The 12,893-nt window shown below is 41.5% G+C and overlaps 1 protein-coding gene across 1 annotated transcript in view; it reads right to left on the bottom strand.

Moving 5' to 3' along the window:
- LOC132837388 (cAMP-specific 3',5'-cyclic phosphodiesterase 7B-like) overlaps nucleotides 1–12,893 on the bottom strand; it is a 168,093-nt gene that overhangs the window by 137,222 nt on the left and 17,978 nt on the right. Inside the window, exon 2 of the mRNA XM_060857059.1 lies at nucleotides 5,208–5,268. Within this exon, the coding sequence (XP_060713042.1) occupies nucleotides 5,208–5,268 (61 nt within the window). The remainder of the gene's footprint in view (nucleotides 1–5,207; nucleotides 5,269–12,893) is intronic.

The following is a 12,893-nucleotide window of genomic DNA, read 5'->3' as shown; positions in this document are numbered from 1 at the left end:
ATGCCAGTATATCTTTTTTTAAATACAGGAACCAAATTGTCACCAGACACCAGGTGCAGCCTCAATAACACCCAAGACAGTTTTAACAAGACTTGCGTTTTTTGAACTCCAACCTCTTAGCAATAAGAACTAAAATTCCATTTGCCTTCTTAATTATTTGCTGTGTCTATTTGCTAACATTTTGTGTTTCACATACAGCAACACCCAGGTCCCTCCGTGCTGCACTTTTATTTTGGCGTTTCTCTCTAGTTAAACATTACTCTGCCTTTTGAAACTTCCTACTAAAGTGCATGACCTTACAGTTTTTTACATTAAATTCCACCTGCCAGTTTTTGCTCCACCCACATATATTCTCTGTCTGATTCTTTATGTCCTAATCACAACATATCCTCCCATCTATTTTTGTATTATCAGTAAATTTGGTTACAATAGATTCTGACCCCCCCAAATATATATAGTAAATCATAGAGGCCCTGAGGCTGATCCTTTTGTTACGTCACTCATTACTTTTTTTTCAACTTGAGAAAGACCTATTAATCCCGACTCTTTGCCTTGTGTATGTTAACCAATCCTCCATCTGTGCTAATACATATCAGCAATACTGTAGCTCCTATTTTGTGCAATAATCCTTTATTGTGTCACCTTCTCGAATGGCTTCTGTAAATCCAAATACACAATATCTACTGGTTCCCCTTTATCAAATCTTCTTGTTGTACTCAAAGAGCTGTAACCAAATCACCAAACATGATTTCCCTTTCACAAAACAATGTTGGATCTGTTTGAGTGCACTAACCTTTTCTAAACATCCTGCTATTTCTTTTTTAATAATGGAATTTAGCCTTTTTCCAATGCCAGACATTTGATGAACCAACTTATAGTTGCCTGCTTTCTGTCTGCATCCTTTCTTGAAAAAAGGGTCACATTAGCCATTTTCCAATCTGTGTGAACTGTCCCAGGATTCAGTGAGCTCTAGAATATTTTAAAACAAAGCCTTCAGCATTTCTGCAGCTCTCTTGGATGCAAACCACCTGGTCCTGATGACTTGTCTGCGTCTAATCCCATTAGTTTGTCAAACACTTCATTTCTTGTGATAGAGATTGTTACAAAATCTTTTCTTCCATTTGCACTCTACTTATCTTTTCTCTTTGGGATCTTTACAGTGTTCTCCAGTGTTCCCTGTTATCAATTCCTCAGTTGCATCCTCCGAGAGTCCCACCCTTACTTTAGTTATTTTCTTTTGTTTTATATACTTGTAGAAGCTTTCACTGGTTGTTTTCGTATTTCTTGCTGATTTACTTTCATAGTCAATTTTCTCCCTCTCTATTATCTTTTTGTTGTTTGCAACTGGTTCCTAAAACATACCCAATCCTCTGGCCTTAGGTTTTGATTGGATACTTTCCTTGACCACCTTTGTTCATCACATGTAGTTCATCCTCCTCATAGAATCCTTCCCTTTGAAAGGAATAAACTTTTGTTAAGCATTATAGAATATCTGGCTTGAGATTTGAGTTGCTCGCTCTCAAATTGAATTTGGAATTCTACTATGTTGTAATTGCTATCCCCTAGATGATCCCTAACAATAAGACCTCTGATGAATCCTACCTCATTACACATTGCTAGATATAAAGTAGTCTGTTCCCCAATAGGTCTGTAACATACTGCTTTAAGAAGCAATCCATGACGCACTCCAGAAATCCATCTTCCATGTTGCCCTTGTCCAGCTAATCCATCCAGTCAAGATACAGATTGAAATCACTCGTGACAATCATAGCACCATTTTGACCTGCTTCCATTATTTCCTGATTTATACCTTGTCCTACAGTGAGGTAACTCTTCAGGATCTATAGACGACTTCCATCCTTGACTTCCTTTCCTCACCACTCCTTCATCTCTCTTCTTATAAATATTGTGTATATTCATATAAAGAGCCTTAAGCCTTGACTTTTCATCATTATTGCTCTCCCTGCTTCGAATTTCTGTGGTACTGTTCTGCGTATTTTCTACTCCTTTCTGTCACACTTTGACCATTGTTTACCTCTTTGCTATGCTGCACCTCTGCTTTCTTGCTTCTTTTTGACTTGCTAAACTTTCCTTCAATTGAACCCTTCTCTCCCACCGCAAATTAATTTAAAGCCCCATCTACACCCTGGTTATGTAATTTGCTCGGCCACTGGTATCAGCATGGTTCAAGTGAAGCACATCTCAGTAGAAAAGCTCCATCTTTCCCTTCACTGGTGTCAGCGTCACAGGAATTGAAAGCCCTTTCTCCTGCATTAAACTTTCATCCATGCATTTGCCTTTTTAATCTTATTTACCCTATGCCAATTTGCATATGTGTCAGGTAGTAATCATTATTATTACCTTTGTGGTTCTGCTTTTTAACTTAAGCCCCAAGCTGGTCATAATCCATCATCAGAAGTTCTCTCTCATGTCCACATATGTCACTGGTACCCACAGTGACCATGACACTGGATCCTTCTTTCCCACTCCAAATTCCACTCCAGGCCAGAAGAAATGTCATGGACCACTGGACCAGGTAGACAATACAGCCTTCGAAACTCTTTGCCATATCTATTCCACTATGCCATCCACTATTACTCCTATTTTTCTCTTTTCTTCCCTACTTGAACAGCACTTCGACCATGCTGTTAATATCAGTTTGCTCATCCTCACTGCAGTCTGTGCGCTCATCCGCACCAGCAGCAAGAATCTTGTCCCTATTTAATTAAGACACTAAGTTAAAAATCACACAACACCAGGTTATAGTCCAACATGTTTAATTGCAAGCACACTAGCTTTCGGAGTGCTGTGGGGGGATGTTGTGTGATTTTTAACTTTGTACACCCCAGTCCAACACTGGCATCTCCAAATCATTATTAAGGCACTGGCTGAGCCTCCTCCAAAGCTAAGTTCTAGATCCCCATACTCACAGTCATACCCTCCTGTACCTGGCCAAGAATCAAAGTTGATGTTATTGATCTAAGAGTTGTAACTGATTCCTGAAACACACTCTCCAGTATCTCTCCCCTTCCGCAATGAGTGCCAGCGTCCACAGCTCAGACTCCAGCTCACCGATTCTAAGCTGATGTTCCTTGAGCAGCCAACAATTTTGACTAAAGCCATCACCATGGATTACAATGGCATTCACCAATTCCTACATACTACAGCTGCAACCCATTGCCTTTCCCCAGCTATGTCTATTCTGATCAATTAACTAATTTGGATGTCAAATATTTTACAGGTGAATTTCTGAATATTATTTAAACGAAAAAATTTACAGCACAGACGAATTTGAGAGTCTTCGTTTATAACAAGTTAGCATCCAGGTTCAGTGGGTAATAATGTAGTCAAATGGCATATTGGTCTTCATTGCAAAAGGAATATGGTTTAAAACTAGGGAAAGCCTGCTAAAACTATGCAAGTCAATCCATAGCGAATTACTGTGAATAGTTTTGGGTCCCATATCTAAAAGGTGTACTAGTATTAGAGTCTATACAGAGAAGTAAAAAGTGAGGTCTGCAGATGCTGGAGATCAGAGCTGAAAATGTGTTGCTGGTTAAAGCACAGCAGGTCAGGCAGCATCCAAGGAACAGGAAATTCGACGCTTCGGGCTAAAGTCCTTCATCAGGAATCCTGATGAAGGGCTTTAGCCCAAAACATCGAATTTCCTGTTCCTTGGAAGCTGCCTGACCTGCTGCGCTTTAACCAGCAACACATTTTCAGCTCTATACAGAGAAGGTTCACTGAGTTTAGATTAGATTCCCTACAGTGTGCAAACAAGCCCTTCAGCCCAACAAGTCCACATTGGCCCTCTGAAGAGTAACCCACCCAGTCCCATTTCACTCTGACTAATGCACTTAACACTATGGGCAATTTAGTACGGCCAATTCCCCTGACCTGCACATCTTTGGACTGTGGGAGGAAACCAGAGCACCCAGAGCAAACCCACGCAGACACGAGGAGAATGTGCAAACTCCACACAGATAGTCACCCGAGGCTGGAATCGAACCTGGGACCCTGGTGCTGTGAGGCAGCAGTACTAGCCACTGAGCCACCATGCCACCATGCCACCCACAAAAGAAAAGGAGCTCAGGCTCCTTTGAGCCAGAATTGAACCAACAACCTAAGGATGACAGATTTGTGATACACTGCAGTCCTCCGCTCTACCAGCTGAGCTATCGAAGGTGGGTTGATCATAGGTATGGAGGGTTTTTTTTAATGAGTGAATGTTGAGAAGCTTTTCCATATTGGAACTCAGAAGTATGAAAGATGACCTTATTGAAACATATAAGATTTTTAGCGGGCTTGACAAGATAGATGTGGAGAAGCAGTTTTATCTTCTGAAATAGTCCACGATTAGCTGACATAATCTCAGAATGAAGTGTTACCAATTTAAGACAGAGATAAGAAGGAATGAATCTGTGGAATTCTTTATCACATAGGGCTAGCAAGGCTCAGTTGTTAAGTTGTCAAGACTGAAATAGACAGATTTCTAATCCTTAGCGGAATCAATGGTTATAGGGAAAGGGCAGGAATATAGAGTTGAAGATGGTCAGATCAGCTACATTTGAATGAGGGCGCAGACTTGATGCAAAAACAGAAATTGCTGGAAAAGCTCAGCAGGTCAGGCAGCATCTGTGCAGAGAAATCAAAGTCAATATTTTGGGTCTGGTGACGCTTCCTCAGTTCTAAACTTTTCCAGCAATTTCTGTTTTTGTCAGATTTACAGCAGCTGCAGTTCTTTCGGTTTTTATTTAGCAGACTTGATGGGCTATACTGCCTATTCCTCATGTCTTATGGTCTTACAGACAAAAACCACACAAAGTTCCCAGGATCACGTCCATGAAAAATATTAGTCAAATACTTTGGATTTTATTATCAAATAGAAATTCATGATAAAGTTCCTGGAGCTAGTTTAAGACATCTGGTTAATTGGATTCCCAGCAAATCATGGTGAGCCCTGAATTTCTAAACTTATAGTCAAGACAAGTGTATCCTTATCAGACACAGACAAACAGACAAACTCTTTCTAAGAAAGATTATCAGATAGCAATCAAGAGCAGGAATGTTGGCTACTTTGCCTTTTCTACATGCCGGGCTGTAATATTCTATAATCAGCCACAGCCCTGGAAGATAAAGTCGAACTGATTACAATCCAAATTTAAATTTTAAACTCTGCATACTGAGCTTGTAAATAAAAATCTTACCTAGCATGCGAACACATGGAGCATTCTGATCAGGAATGTCAAATGAGATAGCTCCACGCCTCTGAAAAGAAAATAAAAGTCCTTTATTCTTCTGCGAGGTATATATCAGTAACCTAAGGATGCAGTTTTTTTTTACAGAACACAATGTTACTTTTCTCAACATGATACAAAAAGAAGTCTAGTTATTAAAGATTTTTTAAAAAAAATGAAAGGCTCTGTAGGTAGAGGTGGCACCTAGTCATTTGCTAAACTGAACTGAACTCAAGGTTTAGATTTCATTGTGGTTTTACGGTCCCAATATCAGCACCAAATGAGGTTTTCTTGCCCAGATTTGCCATCAGCAGATCTAAAAGTACGAATCTGAGTATCAAATCTAACAGTGCACCACAGGATATTCAGACTTAACAAAAATGGTGTGAAGTCAGAATTAGAGGCTCCAAATCTGAATGCACAGAGCATTTTGTATCAAGAGAGCCTGAACTGATTGCACTCATTGATATGAATGAGTATTGTATGTTTTATTTATTCATGGGATGTGGGCCTTGCCAGCATGGGCAGCATATGTTGTCTATCTCAGCTGTCCTTGAACTGAATGCCTTGCTTCACCTATCTAGAGGGCAGGTAGAAGTCAACCACATTATTGTAAGTCTGCTGTCACACGTGGGTCAAGCCAAGTGAGGATGACAGATTTTCCTTGTGCAAAGGACATTAGTGGAGCAGGTTGCTTTTTACAACAATTGATAACTGTTGTGTGGCTATCATTAGGGCCAGCTTTTCAAAAATTCCATATTTACCATATGAATTAAAATGTTACTACCAGCCATTGTTGATTCAAATCTATGTCATCAGAGCATTAACCTGGGCGTGTGGTTTAGAAGCCCAGTGACAATACTAGTGTGTCACTGCTTTCTATTAATTAACATGAGAGCTACTACACAGACAAGGCAGGACGTTACCGAAGCAGAGACCTGAATATTCAATGCTATTTGACACTTCACATGGTGGCTCTGTTAATGAAGAGTGAGATCAGTACAATGATGAGAAATTATTTTAGTTTGATGGATTAAAGTGTAGAATCAGTTTGGCTAGAGTTAAGAAATACTAAAGGAAAGAGGTCACTAGTTAGAATGGTTTATAATACCCAGCAGTACTACACCGTAGGATACAGTTTAAATCAAGAATTAGTAGTGAATTGTAAGAAAGATACTGTAAGAATCATGAGCAAATTTTATTCTCATATAGATTGGACAGATCAAATGGGCAATAAGTTCAAATCAAAGGTTGGGAATTCTAAATCAATGACTTTGATGAAGGGACCGACTGCACTTTAGCCAAATTTGCTAATATGTAACTGGTATGAGAACAAGGTGTGAGAAGGATACAAATGGTCTGCAGAGGAATATATACAGACTAAGTGAGTTGGGCAAAAATGATCAGTTAGAGAATAGTGTGGGAAAATGTGAGATTTTTCAATTTGGTAGGATGAACAGAAACAGTATGTTATTCAAATAGAATGATTCTGTAGAGTACCAGGTATCTTTATGCAGATAATAGTTCAGAAGATAAACAGAATGTTCATCTTTCTTGCAAGGATAATATAGATTAAAGTAAAGCAGTGTTGTTTTAACTGTACAAGGTATCGGCAAGACTACACATGGAATACTGTGTATGGTTTTGGCCACCTTCTTTAATAAGGATATAATTGCAATAGAAGCAGTTCAGAGAACACCCATTCCCCTGATTTCTGGGACAATGAAGTTGGCTTATGAGGATTGGCTCAGCGGGTTACAAGTATACTTAATGAAGTTTGGAAGAATGACAGGTGACCTTCCTGAAAATTAAGGGAGGACTTGGTAGGTAAGACGCTGAGTGGATGCTTCCTTTCATTTTGGGAACTCCAGAACTGAGACACAATTCCAAAATAAGAGAACTTCCATTTAATACAGAAATGAGGAATTTCTTCTCTCAGATTGTTGTTAGTCTTGAGAATTCCCAGGAAGTAGTGGAGGCCAGGTCACTGACTATAGGATTGACAAAAAATTGACAGGTCATTGACAAAAAGGGAGTTAAGGGCTATTAGTTACCGTTAGGAAAGTGGACCAAACACCACAATTTGATCAGCCATGATCCTACTGGATAACAGAAGAGGCCTGATGTACTGAATAGCCTATTCCTGCTCTTACTTCTTATGAAGCTGAAACAGATTGATCATACTGTGAGAAGTACTGGTAACAGGACCATGAAAGCACATTGTATCACCAGTGGCTCAGTTAATTGCATTTTTCTTAAACTACAATTTTATAGGTTCAAGCCTATCCCAGGACTTCAGCAAGACAATCATGGGTGATGCTCCAGTACTGTACTGAGAGACTGCGGCACTATTAGAGGAGCGGGCTTTCAGGTTAAGCACAAAAACCAGGCCCTGTGCACTATTGTAAAGAAGAGCAGGGGAGTGAGTTATTCCCAGAGTTGTACCCATCACTTTTCTCAATCAACATCACACAAAAATATTTGATCATGATCACACATCTGTTCGTGGGAGTTTGCTATGTGCATATTAACTGTCACAATTCCGATATTCCAACAGCAACCACAAGTTAAAAGTAATTCACTGGTTGTAAATTGACACTTTGAGGCATCTGGTGTTCATGGAAGTCGCTATGTAAATGAAAGACTTTACAAGCGGATTCAAGTACCAGATTAGCAAAGCCTTGCTTGAATTGTACAGGACTTTGGTATGACTGCATCCCGAATCTGTGTGCGGTATTATTCCCCTTAGGAAGGATATTATTGCCACAGAGTGTGTGCAATGCATGTTCCATCAGAATTTTTCTCAGGATAACAAGATTATCTGAGGAAGATTGGGAAAACTGGCCTGCATTTGCTAGAGTTTAGAAGAATTAGAGGTGATCTGCTCTACACCCACAAAACAGTTAAAGGGACAGACAGGGTAGATCCAGGTAATATGTATCCCCTGGCTGGGGAGTCTAGAATCGGGGGCAACAACGTCAATATAAGGGAGAATTCACACGATTGAGAATTTTTCATTTACTCAGAAGATTGTGAATCATTGGAATAGTCTGCCCCTTAAGGCCATGGAAGCTCAGTTATTGAGTAGCTTTAAAGAGGAGATGAACAGATTTATAAATACCAATGTTTAAAGAAACACGACATGTATGGGAATTGGCACTATGCAATTATGATATTGAATGGTGAAGCGGACTCACTAGGCGAGAAATACTTGCTCCTATTCCTGTCATTGTACAATACAAAGGTGAGTTTGGATACTAATTTCATGCTTTTGCATGCAAAATAAAATGAACAATAATGGAGCCTCAGACCATGGACCAGAGAATAATCTAAAGGTATGGCAGTAAAGGAGACAGGAGAGAAGCAGGCAATAGATAGAATTGAATATAGCTAATTGAAGGATGAATCCCAGGAAGTGGCTACATCTCTACCCAGGGGAATACCATTTTGCTTATTCCTGTATGTGATTGTTGAAATAATTGCATTTACATTACTGTAAATATTAAGAAAACAACGACAAGGCCAATATGGAGTCTTTCACAGTGTCGTATGTGCCAAATATACATCAAACAGTTTTTTTAAAAAAGTGATCACAGTTCAGATTCTAGCATTATATGCTGACATTTCTGTCATTTTCAGGCGAGGAAGAAATAATTCAAACTTAAACAACACTGTGCAACTGACTTGGTTTGCATATGACCTTTTCAAAATTTGAATGGGCAGACATTCAACATCCAGGAAATTTTAGTCACTCTTTTCCAGGATATCATCTCAATTAAATCAAGAGACAGCTTAGAGTTTAATTAAAGGGAAGACCTTTTCATCCTGAAAATCCTTAAGAAGGCAAAAAGCAAATCTGCCTGAACTGTTGAAGAAGCCATACGAAGTCTTTCCACAGTAACAACAAATGTTGAATTTCTCTCAGGTTTTGCACATCTGAATACAGCAAGATGCTGTGGCAGAAAGGGAGCACCACCACCTGTAGGTTCCCCTCCAAGCTTCACATCAACCTGGTTTTGAAATATTTTACCCTTCGCCTTCATTGGGTCAAATTCTGGGACTGCCTTCCGAACAGCCTTGTGGTATGACTTCTCCCGTCCCAGAACTACAGCAGTTCAAGAAGGTAGCTCTCCACTGCCTTGCTGGCAATTTGAATTGGACGATAAATGCTGCCTTAGTCAGCACATTAATAAACCATGAGATGAACGCACTGTGGAGCATGCATAGCTGTTTTGTTTTACTTCACCTTCCCTTCTTTTAATAAACTGACATTGTCATTCACCAACCACTATACATTCAGTAATGATTGTAACAAGCTCCGCCAAGGGGACCTCAAAGAACGTGAGTTCCCTGATTGATTTGATTTCATTTGATTTTATTTATTTTGTCATATGTACTGAGGTACAGTGAAAAGTGTTGTCCTACATCCTTCACAGGCAGACTGTAGTACAGGAGTGCATCAGGGGAACTGAACGGAGTGCAGGAGACTGCTGCCAAGAAGGTGCAGAGAGAGATCAACATTAACATTAAAAAGATCCACTCAAAAGTCTGATAGATTGGGGCTGTTAATCAGGACCAGTCAGGGAGCCCTGGCTGACAGATAAAAGTCAGGCATCCTGTTCATTCTGAGGGAGCTGGATCAATGTCAAGGACTCTCCATGTGTAACTAAAGGGATTCTTGGTGACAGGACACCGGCCTCTGTGGAGTTACTTCAGTGGCAATGAGAGAAAAACATATTCTTGAAGAAATTCACTTGCAACAGTCATCTTTAAGTTGGAGTAAGCATTTCTGGCATCATTCCCTAATTTGGGAAGTTTGACATGTTCTATCCCGCCGTTGAAGTCAGGGCCAGGATATGGAAAGAATGCAATTTTTCTTCCCGGCAAATGACATTAGGGCAGATGGAAAGTAATCAGTAATTCTCCTGACAGCTGGTGGATGCAGCTTTTTCAGTTATTAGGAGCCTCACTTTCCCTGAGTCACCAGATACTAAGATCTTCCCAAGAGTTGATGGATTCAGTTAAGGAATTTATGACCCCAAGTCTCCTCTAATTCTGAAACACTATTGGTTTCACTTGACAATTCGAGAACAAGGGGAATCCATATCGGGGTTTTTGATGGGGTTAAGTTGACTAGCAGAGGCATGTGACTTTGAGTTAATGAGATGTTGAGAGACAGTTTGGAATATGGGATTAATGATGTTACCATGCAAAATCACTGACTAGCTGAAGCCCAAATGGACTTCAAACTGGCTTTGTCATTTGCAAGTGGAGCATATGTATTGCAGGGTATTCTGATGGATATAGACACCCTTGCCAATCCAACTGAGCCCAAACTTTGAAGGCAGACTTAAAGAACCAGTCTGCAGCTTCACTAGACACCAAGTGGTCCTGGTTCCTATTTGATTATAGGACTACACCTCATGCAACTATGAGGACAGCTTCAGCAGAGTTGCTAATGGGGAGAAGACTCTGCACCATGTTAAGTCTGATCTTCCCAGACTTGGGGCAGAGGAGGGCAGAAATGCATCAGAAACACCAATGCCAGATGCAAGACTCTGCTAAACGAGAGAGGCAGTTTAATTCAGGGGACGAAGTTTAGTGTAGGAACCATAGAATGGCCCTGCATGGGTAAGAGACAGGTCTGGTGACTTATAACATTCAGGTAGGTGCAATGGTCCTGTACAAGCACTTGGACCATATGAAAGCTGCAAACTCGCAAGCAATGTGGGAGCAAAACATGCCCGGCTCCTCGGCAGCCTTTCTGATTGTCCTAGAACTCCTGGCTCTTCCCTTTCCATCAAGCGTTGAAGATACCTCAGGATCTGAGATAGACACAGTGGATGTTGCCGCCTCAACACCTTTGCTGCCTGAAGAAGAGAATTAATTTTTTCTGAGACACTCTGAGCATAAGAGATGAATTACTGAGTGTTACACGCTGCCCATATCAGAGGCAGAGTTGGAGGAACCTGACCCAGTGCTAAGTGCCCAGGAGGAGCTACAAATAAAACAACCTGCCTATGTCCTCAGACTCAGAAGGGGAAGGATGTGGTTATTGCAAAGAGGTCAGCCAGGTGGACCTCATAGAATATGAGCTCCCTGCTTGGGGCTGTTAATCTAGTCCAATCAGGAACCCCTGGTTAACACATAAGAACAGTAGTCTCCCTTTTTGATTTTCTTTATACCCTCCTCCTCTGCTTTTGGTTGCACTTCAGTCCCACGCTCCTGATCTTCGGGCACCCAGTACGGAGGAGGGAGGGCAGGTCTGAAGACCTCCTCCTGGGCCTAGCCAAACTTGCCATAAACAGGTCCAGGCAGCGGGCCGTGGAGGGGGTCGTTAGGGATGACTGCCTGCCTCTCTTCCGCGGTTACGTTAGAATGCGGGTGTCCTTGGAGAAGGAGCACGCGGTCTCCACCAACACCCTGGAGTTGTTCAGGGAGAGGTGGGTGCTGCAGGGAGTGGAGTGCATTATTTCCCCCTCCAACTCTATTTTGATTTAGTCCCTGCCCTCCCCATCACTGTTTGATCACACAGCATTGCCCTTTGATGCTTGTCACTGGCCACTCGGGTGTTTCCTTTCTTCCTGGTGGTGGAAATTGAATAAAGATTCATACACCTTGTGTCTTTCACGGTGTCCCACACCTGCACACACACACCATGGGTGCTGGGGAAAAATGAGCACTACCACAGTTAGGCGGGAGTGTGGGGTTAAAAAAAAGAGAAAAAAAAAACATGTGTCAAACTTTCTGTTCACTCTGGGAGCTGGATCTAGTAAAAAAGATAAACAGGAGCATCAGGGGTTCTGTAAGAACAAAAAAAGAGAAAAAAAAGTCGTCTCCCTTTTTGATTTTCTTAAAAACCTCCTCCTCTGCTTTTGGTTGCATTTCAGTCCCACGCTCCTGATCTTCGGGCACCCGGTACGGAGGAGGGAGGGCGGGTCTGAAGATCTCCTGGGTCTGCTCCTGGGCCTGGCCAAACTGACCATAAACAGGTCCAGGCAGCGGGCCGTGGAGGGGGTCGTTAGGGCCGACTGCCTGCCCCTCTTCCGCGGTTACGTTAAAACGCGGGTGTCCTTGGAGAAGGAGCACGCGGTCTCCACCAACACCCTGGAGTTGTTCAGGGAGAGGTGGGCTCCGCAGGGAGTGGAGTGCATTATTTCCCCCTCCAACTCTATTTTGATTTAATCCCTGCCCTCCCCTTCACTGTTTGATCACACAGCATTGCCCTTTGAATTAAGGGCACTGCTTGTCACAGGCCACTTGGGTGTTAATTTTCTTCCTAGTGGTGGAAATTTGAATAAAAGTTCGTGCACCGTTTGTCTTTCACTGTGTCTCACACCTGCACACACACAACATGGGTGCTGGGGAAAAAAATAAGCACTACTGCAGTTAGGTGGGAGTGTGGATAGAAGAAAAGAAAAAAAACAGGACTGTCAGTCATCCTGAACAAAAAAAACAAAAACAAAAAAAAAAGAATAGGCGTAACAGAAATCCTGTTCACTCTGAGAATAGTCTCTGAGGAAGCTAGATCAGTGTCGATGACTTTCCATAGGCTAATTGGTCAGGGTATTGCCTTTTGGAGAGCAAGTTCTTAGGAAGGAAGGGGATTTTTCCCAATGTATGGAGGATACCCCCACTGAAGAACTTACCCATCCC

Source organism: Hemiscyllium ocellatum, chromosome 3 (assembly GCF_020745735.1).
Source record: "Hemiscyllium ocellatum isolate sHemOce1 chromosome 3, sHemOce1.pat.X.cur, whole genome shotgun sequence".
NCBI classification, from domain to species: domain Eukaryota; kingdom Metazoa; phylum Chordata; class Chondrichthyes; order Orectolobiformes; family Hemiscylliidae; genus Hemiscyllium; species Hemiscyllium ocellatum.
Note: the sequence above shows the minus strand (reverse complement) of the source record. Positions and strands in the feature narration are given on the sequence as shown.